The 18,293-nt window shown below is 31.6% G+C and overlaps 1 protein-coding gene across 2 annotated transcripts in view; it reads right to left on the bottom strand.

The window, feature by feature from the left end:
- LOC123703194 (facilitated trehalose transporter Tret1-like) overlaps positions 1-18,293 on the bottom strand; it is a 70,150-nt gene that overhangs the window by 14,802 nt on the left and 37,055 nt on the right. The window contains exons 1-3 of one of the 2 annotated variants that reach the window (XM_045651119.1): positions 12,813-12,831; positions 12,227-12,394; positions 8,703-8,862 (exon numbers count right to left, since the gene is read on the bottom strand). In XM_045651119.1, the coding sequence (XP_045507075.1) occupies positions 8,703-8,862; positions 12,227-12,328 (262 nt within the window). In that variant the 5' untranslated portion in view covers positions 12,329-12,394; positions 12,813-12,831. Of the gene's footprint in view, positions 1-8,702; positions 8,863-12,226; positions 12,395-12,812; positions 12,832-18,293 lie in introns of those variants that run through there. The other variant, XM_045651118.1, reaches the window with a different exon arrangement.

The following is an 18,293-nucleotide window of genomic DNA, read 5'->3' as shown; positions in this document are numbered from 1 at the left end:
TCTCTTCATCTGAAGAATCATCGAAAAAGTTTCTCACCAATGTTTGCTTTAGTGGTTTTTTATTTTCCTCTTTTATCTTTCGAATTACAGTAGATGCTTCACCAAAATAGTAATTGGAATTCTTCTTCGATTCTTTAATGCTAAATAACTCTTCTTCTGAATCCTCTTCAAAAAAGTTACTTAATACTCTATTTATTGGTCTTTTTTTGGATTTTTCGTCAATTGAAAAAGCCTTGTTGGACCAATGTAATTTTATGTCTGAAAGGACTGTAATAGTTTTATTTGGATTAATACTTGACGAAATATGAATATTTGGTTCTACGCTAGTTAAAGGTTTTTGTTCTTGAGCCTGGTGTATTGTATTACAGGGTTCTAAATCCCTTAAAAAACTTCCTGTACTATTTAAAGCTAAAATTTCATCTGATGCCTGTATAGTGCTATTAGTGAGGATCGGCTCTGGCAAGTTCATAAATCCGAGATGGTATCCATGTGTGCATATTTCTCCATTTTCACAGAAAAAGCAGCTAAGAGCTCTAAATGTCATTAGATAGTTATTGGACCACAAGACTTGATGCACTGACATCGTTCCATGAAATGGCTGAACCACGGATGGAATTTGTTTTTCAACTACGTCACGATCTGATACATATATCAATTTAACATTTTTTACTTTGCTCTCTACACATGTCCAAAATTCTTCTAGGCTACCTATGTCTCTACCCAGCCGCACAATTTGATCTGCAGTCCTCTTTAAAACGGCCCCAACACCATCCGGTGCCCCTTTTCCGTGTCCTGCTTCTAAATAATTCCAAGTAATAGATTTGAGCTCCGGAAAATCTAAATGTAATTGACTAATCACGTAAAACATGTATCGATTCCTATATTGGCTTGATGGGCTATCTGAAATAAAATGAATTGTATCAATCGACGGTGATATTTCTTGGATATAGGCAAGCAGTGGTAGCAGATGAGCCCATATCGCCCTTGCATCATGTTTATTACATTCACTAATACTGCAAGCACTATATGGCTTCAAGATTCCAGTTTCTTGATCAATTATGTATAACACTGCTGTATGTAATGTTATCTGTGTACGACTGCCACCAAAATGAAAGCTTTGGATTTCTTCATTAAACTGAATTGAGTAATTCTCCGAAAAATCGATATGTACTACAGCTTCCATAGAAGATAATGTTGCCTTTAGAGATTTTAAATGATTATACTGAACAAGAATGTTAGCACAATGTTTAAAATATGATTTTGATGAATTTTCCAGCTTTTCTATAATATTTTTTGGATGATCTGTTGCTCTTATTTTTGTGTTTACAATTTTAATTTTCTCATCTCCATTCGTTTCATAATTTTCTCTTTTTGTGCACCATTCGTAATAGTTTATCTTTAAGTCATTGTTAAATTCTTTATAGTTTAAAACTCTTCTTTGGCAAACCTTGCACGTTCGATTTAGGCAACTTTCACTATAAGCGTCACAACATAAACTTTGCAGCAAAGCAGTTCCATTTGTTTCTTCTATTATTTTATTTTTATTGAGGCTCTTCACTAATAAATCAAAATTTACATGTATTTTGCATGCACAGGTATTCCGATCCGAATCTTTTGGTTGTAGTACCCAAAATGGGCGATATTTGCAGAATGTGGAATATCCTACTTTCTGATTTTTTATAAATTTTTTATAAAGATTTATGAGGGTGTCGTTAAGATATCTTTTTTGCTTTCTTACGCCATTTCGAGTTATGAATTCATTTTTCCCTGGAGATATCTTCGTGTTTAAATCATCCTGGAAAAATTCTTCAATTAATTGTTTGATGTCTATTTTATTACATTTTATATTTTGTTCTTGAGATTCGGGTCGTACTGAAAAGGTGCTAGTCATTCCTAATATTTTGTGCTTTTTAAATTTGTCTCTGTTTCGAATTACAATGTCGCTAAATATGCGTTTTTCTTTCTTTTTAAGGCAATTATACCCTTCGGATAAATTTCTACTTACTATCTCACTGAATAATAACTTCTTTTTTACTTCTTCCCGCTTATTCTCGTCTATAGTTTCTACTAGCCTATCTACTTTCTCTTGTGTATTCTTTTGGCTGTGATGATCTTGTCGTATTTGGTTTTTCTTAGTTATCCTTCTTAACGCCCTTTTAATTGTATCTCTTTCCTTTTCAACTTTTTCTTTCTCTTTCTTGAGTTTACTTATTTCATTTTTGTGTACGTATCGTATCTTCCTTATCAAATATATTTTTTTTTGGCAAAGTTTGCAATTTGCATTAATTACACTATTAGCTTCGCGAGATGTTCCTTCTAATGGATCTTGCTGATTAATTAAATCTACAGTATCTTCACGGTCGCTTGACGGTGGGGTGCCATCTATTAACAATTGCTGAATTCTTCTATTTGCTTTCTGTTTTTCTATGTATCTTTTGGTATTTTCCTTCCATTTCTTTCTTTGAAGTCTTTTTTCTCTTGGCGTCATATCAGCCGCACTCTTGATTTGTTTTTGTTCCTTACGCTTCAAGTATCTCAGTCGTTCTTTTTCTTTTTGAACGGCGTATTTTTCGGGGTCATTTTTAATTTCCTCATACTTCTTTCTTCTACGTAATTTTGCTTCAACTAACTTTTCTTCTCGTGTTTTTTTCGACTTAGTCCTAGCCATCGTCTTATCTGTAAATAAGACTAAAAATAAAGCATTATCCATAAAAAAAGATGTATTCCATATTAATTATATATAAAAATCATTGGGACAAAAAATACCTACATCTAACTACTATGTTCATTTAAATTTGACATAGTAAAATTATCTTCATTACCATTATTTCATGATCATTACCATTTTCTAAATAGGTGATGGTAAATTATGGTAATGAAAGGAATGGTAATGATAATCTAGTACATTTTATTGATTTGCTCTTTTAATAAAAGTAAAATGATTGGAATTAATATTCCAAAGATGTCAAGACTTAAATATTATCATATAAACATCCAGAATACAAACAAAATAATTACTCGTTATCAAAAAATATCTCTAATGGTAATGAAAAAAAAACTTACCACGTCGAAAAATCTCGTATATTTCGTTGATTTATCTACAAACTGCAAGCGTCCACTCTGTTTCGTGTTTACTGATCGACTGAGTAAGGATCGCACAAAGGGGAGTGAGGCAGGGAACATCGTTAGGGGGTTCGTACAGGTTGATTCTTTTTAATTCTTCTTCAATTGATGGTAATGAGTAATTTTTATGGTTAAACGTAATTTATCACAGCAAATGAAAATAGCAACCGTTAGCGGATTTTTATTCACATATTTTAATGGCTGGATTATTACTTTATACAAACAAATTTATAATATCACAAAAATATACATAATATTTATGTTATTTGATAACAACTACCAAAAATCGCTTTCTGACAAGAGAAGGTAATGATATTTAGGCAGGTATTTTAAGTATATCTTTTTTTTTAAGTAACTGACATTATTTTTTTTCAGTGGCAAATATACATACGGATCATATATAGAATTTAAAAAATATTTTGTGCCTTAGCCTTATTTAGTTTTGGTTTAATCCTCACTGACACGTGTTTTGCACGAAACGGTAGAAAAACCCATGTGAATGTCAAGAAGGTTTTTTCCCGATAAAAGGACAAACGTACTAATAAACTGTTCTATTTATTGACAGACGACGTGTACATCGCATTTTGATTTTGCTATTTTAGAGAAATATATTATTTGTTTCCATATATTATAATTTAAATAGTGTATTGGTGAGTTTTTTCGTAAATACAATAAATTGTTTTTAACAATAAAGTCTTATACATATATATACAAAATGTGGTTTTACTTTCGTTTATTTTTCATTTTATTTCCTTTATATATTTATCGTTTCGACTACTTACTAAAACAAATCCTGTACATTTTCTAAGAGTATTCAATTTTTTTCCGCGATAGCTTATAAGAAAAATTCTCTAATACCTGAATTAGTACCTAATAAGAAAATACATATAAATTAAATACAGTTTTTGAAGCGAAACTTCTTTATCGGGGTTGAAAAAAAATTTAGTGTAACATTTTTTCGTTACGCGTGACATTTTTCCCTACCACCTATCCCTACCACGCGTGATTCGACATATTTCTGTAAAGTTGCATATAGTAAATTATTTTTTGAAAAATAAGGTCATAAAGAAGTTTCACTTCTTACGTGTGTACACTAGTACACGCACAAATTTTTTTAACACGTAGAATATGTACAAGAAACACATTTAACATTTGTTTCTCTCAAGTTAAATATATAATAGCATTCAAATGCAAAATTACCATAAAACCGCCGATTTATTATATGCGCCTTGGAATATATTTAAAGCAAGGATGTCTGGGGCTGATGTGTTTATTTTATCGAGAACATAAAGAAATATTACATACATACTTTTTACTCGTATGATATTTTGTTTATAAGTGCATTACTAGATAAGGGGGACCATGGGACTTTTTTAAGTCTATAAACTCGAGTTTTAAATCAGTATTGAATACAGAATCAGATTGAGTTTCCCAATATACTGTACTCGTTTGCTAATTGCAAGCATATCTATACTACTAATATTATAAAGCTGAAGAGCTTGTTTGTTTGTTTGAACGCGCTAATCTCAGGAAGTACTGGTCCGATTTGAAAAATTCTTTCGGTGTTAGATAGCCCATTTATCGAGGAAGGCTTTATGTATATCATCACGCTAAGACCAACAGGAGCAGAGCAATGCGGGTGAAACCGCGGAGCACAGCTAGTATACTACAAAATAGTACTTAATAGCTCTGTATTAAAAGTCAGATTGAAATTGAAATTTGAACTACTTATATCATAAATAATATTCTAATCTGTTTCTTTCTTACGTCAATAGTTAACATGAAAGTCTGTATGTTCGCAGTAACTTCCGATTTAGCTGAAATTTCGTACACGGATAGAAAATGTAACTGAATAATTGTATTATATAGGCAATTAGTCAATATTACTTCGGAAATAGCCGCGGGCTTTGCTATCATGTATAGGTAAAGTGATAGAACATATATTATTTAGAGTAAATAAAGCTGACAGACATCCCTATTACACGAATATTACGTAACAAGCCATTTAAAACCTCATTGCTAAAGAAATTAGGTTCATTATGCATTCTGCTTTCCATAATGCATTCAGCCTATTATGATAATTCATGAATATAAATAAGCTTTTACTTGTATTTAGGTTATAGGCCTTTAAAACGAAATAAATACTAATAAAATGTGGTATAGAGTTGAATCAGCTAATTGGTCCTGGCTTTTTGTGAGTTTAATGTAAAATTTTAGGATATTTCCTGTTTTATTTTTAAAAGGTTAATAGTGTCATTTTACTTTTTACGTAAAGTACTTTCGATATCAGCTTAAAGTTTTTTGATATCTGGCCCCCTAGCCAAGTAGTTTTCTGTTAGCGTAGCGTTCAATAGAATAGACTACGAATGTATGGGATTGGCGTAAGCGGTAGATAAACGTATCTACAGCTGCTTACGTCAATCTCATACATTCGTAGTCTATTCTATTGAACGCTACGCTAACAGAAAGCCACTTGGCTAGGGGGGCTGTAATAGTTACGAAATAATCGCCTGTGCACACTTAACGATTAGGTACACCCTGTATAAGACTAGTTTGTTCAAAAAATATTCGAAATTCTTTCAAAAGTCATAGAAATAATAACATACTGAATATAATTCTAATCAGTTGATTTATTATTAGCTCTATCTCTTTTATTTGATACGTAGACGTACAGTAAGTGTACAGTTCATTCTCGTTTTATTAACATATAGATAATTAGGAAAAAAATCATTTAGGAAGTCAGATCATTCGATATATTGTGATAACACCATTGAAAACTACAACAAGGTATTTGAACGTTTTTATTTTTAATAGTTTTTAATTTTAATTTATTTAAAAAAAAAACTCTTAAAATTTCGTAAAACTTAAAAAACTCTACCCATGTACAGTCAGGGCGAAAAGCTAGTAAATATGAATAAAAGCTACTAAATCATAAAAACGTGAAATACCCGCGTTGTTAATTAATGTTGTCACAACTAATTACATATGTTTGTCTGTTTGTTCGTGCAAAGTGTTTGACTAGCTTTGATGTTTTTGTTGACTGTACATTAATTGCTTTTAAGGTATTGTGCAAACACGAATAAATCGTGTGAGCAAATATAATTAAAATTACGCTTGTGGTCGAAGTGTTGGTGACTTTATATAAGCTTGTGTTTTGAATTTTCATAAACTTACTAGAGGTCCGCCCCGGCTTCGCCCGTTTCGATTCGAAAGCGCTACTAAATAGTAGTCTAATTGAATAAATGAATGTTTGAGTTTGAGTTTGTACAAATGAAAAATAGATTAAGTTGTATATATTTTTGAAATATGATGCATGTAAACAAATTAGTATGTTTTAGATGCTATCATTATAAAACATATAGGTAAGTAAAGAATAACCGATAAAATCTCATAATTATGAAGAGAAAAGATTTCATGAATGTTTGTTAGCCTTCCTCGATAAATATATCTATCTAACACAGAATTCAGAACAATAGTTCCCGAGATTAGCGCGTTCAAACAAACAAACAAACTCTTCAGCTTCTTAATATTAGTATAGATAATAAGTCACCATTGTATCAAACACCTCGTCTAGATTTAGTATTATTATCTCGCTTTTATTGGATAAAATAATATAAAATTAATATTTGAAAATATTGGAAATTACAAACTAATTTATAAGGAAATTAATTCGTGTAATTATAATAAATCTCACATGTTATGTGCGTAATAACATGAACAAAACATTTTACGGCCAGTTGCCAGTATTTAATGGCTTGAACACTATGAAAACACTAGCTTAGATTACTATTGTTACAAGCACTAAACTGGTTTAGTACTAGATGCAGGAATTACATCTTACTACTTATGTTTATTTTATATGCATATAATATGTGTAGTGGTATTGATTTTATGTATATCTACTGACTTAAATTAATTAATTTTATAGTTTAGTAGTGGTCCACCCCGGCTTCGCCCGTGGTACATATTTCGCAATAAAAGGTAGCCTATGTCCTTTCTCGGGTATCAAAATATCTCCATACCAAATTTCATGCAAATTGGTTCAGTAGTTTTAGGCGTGATTGAGTACCTAACAGACAGACAGACAGAGTTACTTTCGCATTTATAATATTAGTATGGATTATAATGTAAATTATTTTTGTAAAGCCTTTGTTGTAATAATTTATCTATGGTCCAATTTTTATAAGGCTGGTTGTAGAGCTTGACCGACCATCAGTGCGTACGTCAGTCGCGCTTGTCATATGTATGGAAATTCATAAAACCGTTCATAGCTAGCCCGACCATACGCACGCGTATTGTCATACGCAAGTGTCATTGATGCATATCGTCAGGACCGACCGCGACGGTACGCACTGACGGTCGGTCAAGCTCTGCAACCAGCCTAAACTGTACTATTATAAAATTAATAAATTATACTACGTTACTTGTTGTTTGTTACTTCTTACTCCTGAAGAGATGAGCGCAATATGTTCATATTTTGTCGACGTATCCTTTGATCCTTTTGAAAAGGCAGCTTTATATTAAGATTATAAAGCTGAAGAGTTTGCTTGTTTGTGTGTTTGTTTGTTTGTGTGTTTGTTTGTTTATGTGTTTGTTTTTTGTTTTTTTGAACGCGCTAATCTCGGGAACTACTGGTCCGATTTGAAAAATTCGGTGTTAGATAGCCCATTCATCGAGGAAGACATCATCTGTCTGAGACCAACAGGACCGGTGCACGCGGGTAAAACCGCGGAGCACAGTTAGTTTTGTATATTATGCAAGCCACTGCGCGCAAGAGCAACTTTTGTCTCTGCAACTATTTAGTCTCTCCCATCAACTTTATGGGCTAGTAAGAAAGTGCGCGGCGCGCGCACGTAGCGACGCAACTCCCCATAGAGTTGATGGGAGAGACAAAATAGTTGCGGAGATAAAAGTTGCTCTTGCGCGCTAGCTCTGGACTTTAGTAAATAATTTAAAAATCTGTAAGAATATCTACTAGACTATAAGTAGTGAAAACAAAACTTATAGTGGAAAATTTCTATGGAAAACGCTAGTTATGTACAGTTTTATTATTATAATATAATTTGTAACAAATATATTCACATGAAACCAATTGAACAAATACCACAGTTTCCATAAACAAAGGGCAATTTGAACGAGCCTTATAAATCACAGCGTTAACTTTAACTAACGTTTATGTGTTTAATCTTGCTCGGAATTTACAATGTATAACCATTGCTTATTTGCCTATTGTGCTTCCGAGCTTTCCTTATGCGTACTGGATATACCAATAAAACAGTATCCTACTAATAATATAAATGCGAAAGTTTGTGAGGATGTGTGTGTGTTTGTTACTCTTTCACGCAAATATTACTGAACCGATTACAATGAAATTAAACACATACATATAGAGGGTAACTTGGATTAACACATAGGATAGGTTTTATCCCGGAAATCCCACGGGAACGGGAACTATGCGGGTTTTTCTTTGAAAACGCGGGCGAAGCCGCGGGCGATAAGCTATGTTATGTTGTATATCCGTTACCGTTATATTTATAAAGTATTAGGACAGTATAAAAATAGGAGAAGTCAATCCTTACCTAATAAGCTCAAACTAGCGATCCAGCTTGCCTGCTGATCCGTCACGGTGAAGGAGCCATGCATCCTGGACTCCTGCATGGAAGCGATGGCTGGTGAGAGGTAGCCCTTACTCAGACCCGCTGCGAACGGGCCTAGGGACACTGCTAGGGCGGCAAGAACCTGTGTAAAATAAATAAAGTTTACTACACAAAACATAGCAATGTATTTAACGATATATAGGTACTAGAACTATTACGCTATTGCATAGCTTTTAAGCTATTGCATAGCTTCTATCGCGGGCCATGAGCGCGGGGACCGAATCCAGAAATTCGGTAACGAAAAACCTCACGCTCCCCACTCCGACGGGCGGCGGTGTGGCTTGAAGGCATAGCATGCTATGCTTTACCACGGCAGTCCCTGAGTGCCACACGTCTTTTTTTATCTCCTAACTTCATCCAAATCTGTACTTTAAGTGAAGTCCCATGTCCCCTAGTGGGGTAAGGGGCAGATGCATTATACATCTGTTTCACTGATCAATTTTCTTTAAGGACAAGTAGGTGATCAGCCTTCTGTGTCCTGCCAGACCGAGACATTTTTTTTCTTCGTCTCCACCGGGAATCGAACCCAGGACCCCTCGGTTCTACGCTCACGCGTTAACCACTGCACCAAGGAGGCGGTCACTGAAATCTGTACTTTGGTTGGGTAATTTATTTATTTATTTTATTTTATTTTATAATAAGAAGAATTGCATTTTACTTTCATTGAAATGTACGTAATCAAATTAAATGTGATATGCAATTATTTTGTTGTTGTATAATTTGTTTTTAAACAAGTTATTACGATGTTTATAAACAATACAATTTTATTTTCATTTCATGTAATTGATATTAAAACATTTTTCAAATATAATTAGCTTATACAAACAAATGAATACGGTGTTTATAAACATAATAATTTTATTTTCATTTTTATAATTGGTATTAATAATAAAGTTTTAAGCAAGAATTCTATTCTTAAAGTGTTATAGGGAATTGCGATATCGAGATTTTCCGTAATATTAGATTAGACTTTTCATCCTGTTTATTAGCTTAGGATAAAAGCGTGAAACCCAGTAAAAATCACATGCCATATGCATATATGTCGATTCGATGTATGATTATTATCCTATATTCACTTAAAAACAATAAACATACAGCTGAAGCTAATATAAAAAAGTTAAAAGGCCTATTTCTGGGTCAATGACCTATTATCTATTAATATTTACGCTAAATGTCCAAATAATTAATACCCTCGCTGAGATATATGTTAACTAGTGATGTACACGACCGTTCTGAATCGATCAATGTTAAGCGCCGTGTTCCAGTGATACCGATTGATAGTGATGTTACGGAATTTGTCGAAATTTTATTATTAAATTATTTTATTGATATATTTACTTAGTAATGCGAATGGGAAATCTAAAATTGAGTTGTATTCAATTGTATAAGTTGTTGTGGTTTTCTTTGCCTTTAAGGTTATAGCAACGGATCCTGTCTAATGATTTTTTACCAGATATTTTTTTTTAGAATAATACTTTTTTTGTATTAATATCAACAATTTAAAAATATACTTAATGGCACCGAATCTGATTTCCACTGTTCAAAATAATGATATTAATGCTGTTCAAATAATGATGTTTATTACTGACATTAAAGTCTAATAAATATAACATCGTAAAGTTGATGACATCTGAAGTGCTGTTTTGTCGGCGCTAAATATCGTTAATTTACATTTATAAAACATCTTTTTCGTAATTTATGATGTCTATAATTAGATGGTGTCATTATAATGATTTATTCATATATTTCTAATAAATATGTTAAGCTTTCAAGTAGGTAGTTGTAAATTGTACATCATCTATTCAAAAATAAATGAAACTAAAACTTGTTTGACTCCATAATGCATAGATTTATATGTAAGCAATAAATTTAATAGAAAATATCAATTACAATCATTAACAATTTACCTACGAATAAATTACACACTAACACCAACTAAAATATATTCGGCTTTGACCTAAATACATGTTATTTTAGTTGAAATTCAGATCGGTCGTAAATCATCGACACGTACATAAATCATCGACAACACACCCGGAAGCGAACATCACTAGTGACATTATCTAAGCGCTAGATTGAAACCAACATTTGGAAGGGATCATTGAACGACACAGTGACTTATATTTTGTCACCTGTTATGCATACGATAATCAGCTTTATAGTTAAGCAACAGAGACTAATTTGCTGTATTAGAATTTAATTCTGATATGACAGATGAAAATTTATTGCATGTGCCGATGTTGTAGGAAGCTTTTCTAATCGTTAATCAAAGAAAATTATGATGTTTTTATTATTTTATGTGAAATTTTGAAAGATTTTATGATGTACTTTTATAAGGGGCTATAAATGCAATCGGCTAGTGAATATTTTAAATAATACGATATCTTTAGAAGCTTTTAAATTACGTCATCGTTAAATTACAAAATATATCATTGGTTGTATACTTGATACATTGACTTATGATTAACATAGTCCTTAAAACTTACCTAACTAATATTACAAAGAAAATTTGTTTGTTTGTACCAAGTAACCTCCGAAATTGTTGAAGCGATTTTGAATATACCTACAAAAGCTACATTACTTATGTTTATACGATCGTTAGTTAATTTAATCTCGGGTCAACCCGGGGATAGTCAGGAAACCAATAAAATATAATTAACTGAATCCTTTAACAATAAAATACACAAGAATAATTGGAAAAACTTTTCCTCAATTAAAGCTTGTATGGTTTCCGTTTTGATTAATTTGTGAAGAGTCATAAATATAGTTAATATATGGATAAATATATATAAACGTACTTAGGTACTATTGTCCTAACTAATATCCTAACTGTCCATAATCCTAACTAATATTATATTATGTAAATTCTAAAGTTAATCTGTTTCTTCTTCATGCCTCAATCTCATCACCAATTGGGATGAAATTTAGACTTGAAAAAATCGTGTTCAAAATTTTTCAATTTTTAAAATGAGTGAAATAATATAAATTATAGTATCATGTTCATCGTAATTTATGCCTTATGAAATTGAAATGAAAATATTTGACGAACATCAATTCTTGTGTTTTTATTTTAAAACATTGTACTCAATATTTAAATTTTGTTTCATTAATAAACAAATGATTAATCTAATAAGTGAGACGAAGAAGATTTTATATGCAACCTTCGAAGGAACACGATTCATTTAATTTGAGTGTAAGTATAGAGTGTTTATTTTTCAATCGTTAATTATTTTATACTAGCTGTGCTCCGCGGTTTTACCCGCAGTGCTCCGCTCCTGTTGGTCTTAGCGATATGTTATATAGCCCCTAGCCTTCCTCGACAAAATAATGGGCTATCTAACACCGAAAGAATTATTCAAATCGGGCCAGTAGTTCCCGAGATTGGCGCGTTCAAACAAACTCTTCAGATTTATAATATTAAGTATAGATAGGTATTGTTCACTAACCTGCCGCCTATATCCCTTCCTGCTATCATCGGACCTCATCATCATGATCCTAGTTTCTGGTGTAATGTTCGTCATCTTCTCACTCATCACTTTATCACTCATGTACACTGATTTTATTACACTTTACACTTAACACTTTCACTGGATGTGTGCACATCACTTTGATATCTGAAACAAAAAAGGATTTGGTTAGTTTTGTCAATCTGGTAACCAATGATGTAAGGGGTTTTTGTGAATTGTTCTTAAGGTTTTATCTCATTATGTTATAAGTAAACAAACTCGTTAAATATAAAAAATAAACTCATTAGTATTTATAAAAGAGGATTGTAAAAGTAATTCACTTAGTGGTTGTGTCAAATATGTATTCTTTAATGCAAACGTGTGCTTTCATCATTTTGATAAAACTTTTTGACTTATAGGTACGTTTTTTATTGAAGTTTTTCTATAAAACCAGTCACCATTTCCCCATATCAAAATCACGTAAAAAATACTATATTTTAATTAAAAAATATTATCACAGTATATCAATATATTATCACAGTATATCGATATCCCCATTTTAATATTCATTTAAATAATATTTTACCGATTTAATACCGATCTTCACGTCTACACGAAAACGCACAGCAGAGAGACAATTGCTACTAAGAGATTGTAGACGAGACCTATTGTTATATGCACAGTAATTTGTTATTGCACTCGTTGGTGCACTGTAAAAATATTTATTATACGTCATAGAGCAAACGATTACTGTTGAAGAGAATAATGCGTTATGGGAATCATTTTAGCACTTTTTAACCAGTTGTAGTTTTGCATTTATGTTGATAAAGTTAGGTAATATGTGACTCGGATTTTATTTAATTGTTTTTAAGGACGTTTTTATTAGTTAGAAATTTGGAAACGAACTTATTTATTCATAGCTCGTGCCTCGAGCTTAAAAATGTATCTACGTAATAGTCAGATTTTGTATGTAGTTAAGTGAAATTACTGTTTAAAAATGGATGATTACATTACTTTGTCGTAATATCTCTAATGTAGAGAAGAACAAACACACAAAAATTCAAATCTCTTCTTTATAATATTAGGTTAGATATTATAATAATATGATGTCATATTATAACTTTTTTACAGATTTCAATGTTTAGGTTCATCTTAAAACAATCACTAGTAACTAATAATAGCAAACACTATTTTTATTCCATTCATGTTTTAGTTAATCACCTTGTTTATCCCAGTACCAAAGGATTTCAATGGATATTTACATAAACTACGATTCATATTTTCATTCCTCTCTCGTTATAATAAACAAATTAATGTTATTAAACAAGATTTACGTCAGAACAGACATTTTAACATTTCACTTGGAGTATATTTTTGGTTCATAGAGCAATAATGACGCACTGCTATAAGGCTTGTTTAACTGTAATAGATATGATATATTTACTAGCTTTAGTTAGCTTATAAAAGCCAACTGTGTACCTGTGTATTTTACAACTGTGACCAGAGTGTACGTTGACCCGCAATAAAAAAAAAACAACTAACATATAGTTTATATTACTCGATATTTAGGAGTAGATGTATAAGATAGTCGTATAATTTTGTAATTTGTTTTGATTTGGTAAAAATGTAGCATTGTAATGGTAACTAAAATAATAGTTCTTAGTTGAAATTATAATATTATTTTAATACATTGGCCATCTAGAAAACTTCACAAGCTTTTGGGTGACGAATAATAACGTTACTATTTCAGCAATGTGCCAAAACAAAGCTCATATTTTGTTTTAAAACAAGAATTTAGTCGATTTTGAACGTTCTTTTGTTAATTTCGTCCATTTTGAACGTGAATACACAGTTGACAGATATATTATATACTATACGTTGTGGTGAATACTTCCATACATAACTCTACAGTATTATTACGGTATAGGCCGTGTATTTCCTAGCCTAAAATAGTTGAGCTTTTACTGGAAATATGTCAGACCGCCATCTGGAACCTAGGTTTATATTAGCTCTAATTATTTAGAACGTCGTGCGTCCTAGTTCTGATTCTAACATTAGTTTACCAACAATCCATTGAAATAGTTTATTCAATTATACTATAAATGTATAATAGTATGAAAAATATAAAGAAAATGCTAGAGAGTATAGATTAATTTAATATTGTTTATGGTCTGAATTTTATGTTTTACATGAATAGGAGAGTAGAAAGATAGTAATATATTAATTGAATATTTCATATTATGGTCTGTATATTATTATTCTGTGCTTTTGGGTTTATTACGTTTACTTACTTGATAAGTATTAGGAATAAGTTTAATCTATACTAGGTATATATAATATTATAAAGCTGAACAGTTTGATTGTTTGTTTGTACGCACTAATCTCAGGAACTATTGGTCCGATTTGAAAAATTATTTCGGTGTTAGATAGGTAGCCCATTTATCGAAGAAGGCTATGGGCTACCTATATATCATCACGCTGCACTACGACCAACAGGAGCGAAGCACTGCGGGTAAAACCGCGGAGCGCAGCTAGTATAAGATAAATAGAACAATTGTAGCTACAGATATTTGGAATAAAGTTTATCTAACTAGCCAATGACAATGACTAACTAAAGCCCTCTTTTTCCTTGAAAATCTACGACTCGCAGAATAAATGTTTCAGTTCAACAGCTATTTATTACCCTTCATTTAATTACATGCTTAATTGTCTTCAAATAAATACCATTTTTAACTGTATCACATATCTCTACAGTCATTGAACGGTGAAATATTAAACTAAAAACATGTGAACATAGCAATGTAAACTTTATATCTAACATAATATACAATAGACGTGCTGTATGGTGAATCGCATTGTATTCAAAGTTTTTCTAGATAACAGATTTTCTATTGAAACTGCTTTTTATACGTACGAGCGTGGAATAAAAAGAAAAACTATGCTTAAAAGAGGCTTTATATTTTGTTTAAATTAATGTTAGTGCTTATTGTTAATTATTTGATTTTTAGAATTTTTGTAAATCTATTAGTGATACAGATCTATATAAACGCATGTTTTTCATTTCATTTTTTTTCTTTAGGAGGGTTGAGCGTAAAATTTCAGGGTCGCGTCATGGAGTAAGGCGACGATTTTGGTATCTTTGAATCTTGCCAAAGAAGTTTCACTTCTGACACGTGTGCTTAATCTTTACAACTTACTCTATATTTTAAAATTATGTTAATTAATAAGGAAAACAGCGATTTTATTATATTGTTATGTGTTTTATATTTTCTAATATCATATCTGCACATAGGAAACGTTCATAAGTGAAGACCTTAAGAGAATTAGGTCAATGTTAGCAGTGCGATTATTTTAAACATATTGTGACCTACGTCTAGTTACAACTTTAGTCGCGACGCAACTTGTTGACGGAACTAACGACAATTTAGCGACATTCGTGCGACAGGGTCGCGGTACAGGGGCAGTTTTATATTTCCTTTGGCTTTTCCTGTCCGTACTGAATATATTGAAGGATAATGGTATGATGTAAGTATAAGAAGAGATAGAGCTAGTTTCAATATTCATACTTTAAATATCAAACTTGCATAAATACTTATAAAATATGTATAAATCGACTTCAGGAAACATAAAAGATATATAATTTCGAATGAATTATTAAGAAACTGGCATTGTTTCTAAGCTTTAGATAAATGTGTGGTTAAATAAACATACACTAAAATTTTAAGAATATTAGGACATCTTTCTACGCTATCTCCTACGAAAGGCCTGTCTTCTTTCACATCTTTTGAACAATGACAATAAAAAATAGACTACATGTACACTGTACAGTACTTGTCTTAAGTTTCTTTTTATATTAGCTGTCAAATTCTGAACATTATTGCCCACTTAAGCATGATCTCTGACAGTTCTGCAATTCAATAGATCAAACGGTCCAATACAAACTGGTCATGTTGCTTCAGTTCTGTCCCGTGAAACAAGGTGATAAATTAACAGCATTTTGTATACGTATCACTTTTCAATACGTCACAATGATTGACACGACTTGTGACTGAACAGTTGGCTGTTTCGAAATTTTGTAGGAAAGTTATAAATAACGAAACCGTTTCCCCTCTTGAGTCTTGCTGGGTGATAAAATGCATATGATTTATATTTGAAATAACAATGCTGCAATTAGTTAGAGAAATAAGATATAAGAAGATTTATTAAGAAGGAAAAGATAAAGTTAGATGGCATAGTCTACTACGACCTTTTGACTTCATTTTTGTAGTCATTTTTAGATTCCTAATAATCGACTTCTTATTTGATACTTCACTACACACCTTAAAACAAAGTCGCTTCCTCTGTCCCTATGTCCTTTTGTACGCCTAAATCTTTAAAACTACGCAACGGATTTTGATGCAGTTTTTTTAATAGATAGAGTGATTCAAGAGGAAGGTTTTAGTATATAATTTATTAGGTTTTAGACAAAGCGGGCGAAGCCGCGGGCGGTAAGCTAGTTCTTACTAAAATATGGAAAGCTCTATGTTTTAGATACATTTTATCTGTTTTTATAAAGTTCATCACCATTATTCCTTTGCTTTCGCAGAATTCTGTTCTTTTATTCCAACTTCTATCGATAACTTTATAATAAACTTTTAATTTATAGATAACATATATTGACATAAATATAAATTTATAAAGAATAGAAAAAATTCGATCACGAGGCGGGACTCGAACCCGCATCCTTCGCGCCATTCCGGGGCGGATGCCTAACCAACTCAGCCACTCGTGAGTCGTGACCCGCCTGAGCAATCGAATTTATTCTACTCTTTCAGTTTTATGTGTCATAAGGGACACACCGCGCGTGCGTGATCGAATTTTTTCTATTCTTTATAAATTTATATTTATAAAGCATTTGAATGCCATAAAAACCAAAAAAATATAAATTCAACATATATTGACAATTAAATATGCACAGATAATGTATAATAATGATATTTACTACTTCACAAGAATACAGTCAACACGTGTTAAATTAAAAATGTATTTAAATTTCACAATAACATAAACCGTATGTGAAAAGAGCCTATAAAAATGTTTAACTTTATGCTGTAATTAACGGACGATTCGAAAGAGTTAATCTCCAAATATTTTGTAAACAATTTCTGTAAACGGAAGGGCTCGTAAAGTTTATTTTAGTTTTCTTTACATTTAACGGTAGCGACTGCATTTAAAGTTGTTTTAGTTGACTTGACTTCGTTTGAATCAAATTGGTGTGCATGGTTTCAATTTGAGTAGGTATAAGCGGATTTTAAATTGTTAGTTGCATGCTGTAGTATATCTTTGCATAATAAATACGGTACAAAACTTTTTTCTACTAGAAAAACTGCCATAATATATCAGACCACTCCTTTATATGTTAAAGCAAATAAATATCTACCTACCATAAAAATTATATGAATGATATTAATTTTAACAAGGAAATACTTAACACATTCTAGCTGTTTATATAATAAGTTCTCTTTAAAATAGTTTCTATTGGTTGCGTATAAATAAATATTAAATAACAGAAAACGTTTAAAAAGTTTACAGTTCTCATACTTTTTTATATGTTTTACTTAGACTTTCAAGCTAAGCTAATATGTATTTATTTCAGTACAATTCATAAATATGATCTTGATTTATTTCTATACTAGCTGCGCTCCGCGGTTTCACCCGCATGGCTCCGCTCCTGTTGGTCTTAGCGTAATGATATATAGCATACAGCCTTCCTCGATAAATGGGCTTTCTAACACCGAAAGAACTTTTCAAATCGGACCAGTAATTCTTGAGATTAGCGCGTTCAAACAAACAAACAAACTCTTCAGCTTTATAATATTATTAAGTTTAAATAAAAGACCTGTTTTTTTCACAAAACAATATTATAGATTTAGCACGTACGCCCTAGATCCGTTTTCAAAGAAAATCTTGGGCAAATACACAATGAAAACTAATCACAAAGCCCCATGTACATTGATCTAAATATTTTTAAACTACGCACACGGTTGTAAAAATAAATTAGACAGCGGCGGTTCTTAAATTAGTTGGG

The sequence above is a fragment of the Colias croceus genome, chromosome 25 (assembly GCF_905220415.1).
Source record: "Colias croceus chromosome 25, ilColCroc2.1".
In the NCBI taxonomy this organism is placed as follows: Eukaryota; Metazoa; Arthropoda; class Insecta; order Lepidoptera; family Pieridae; genus Colias; species Colias croceus.
This window is presented reverse-complemented; position numbering and strand designations above follow the sequence as displayed.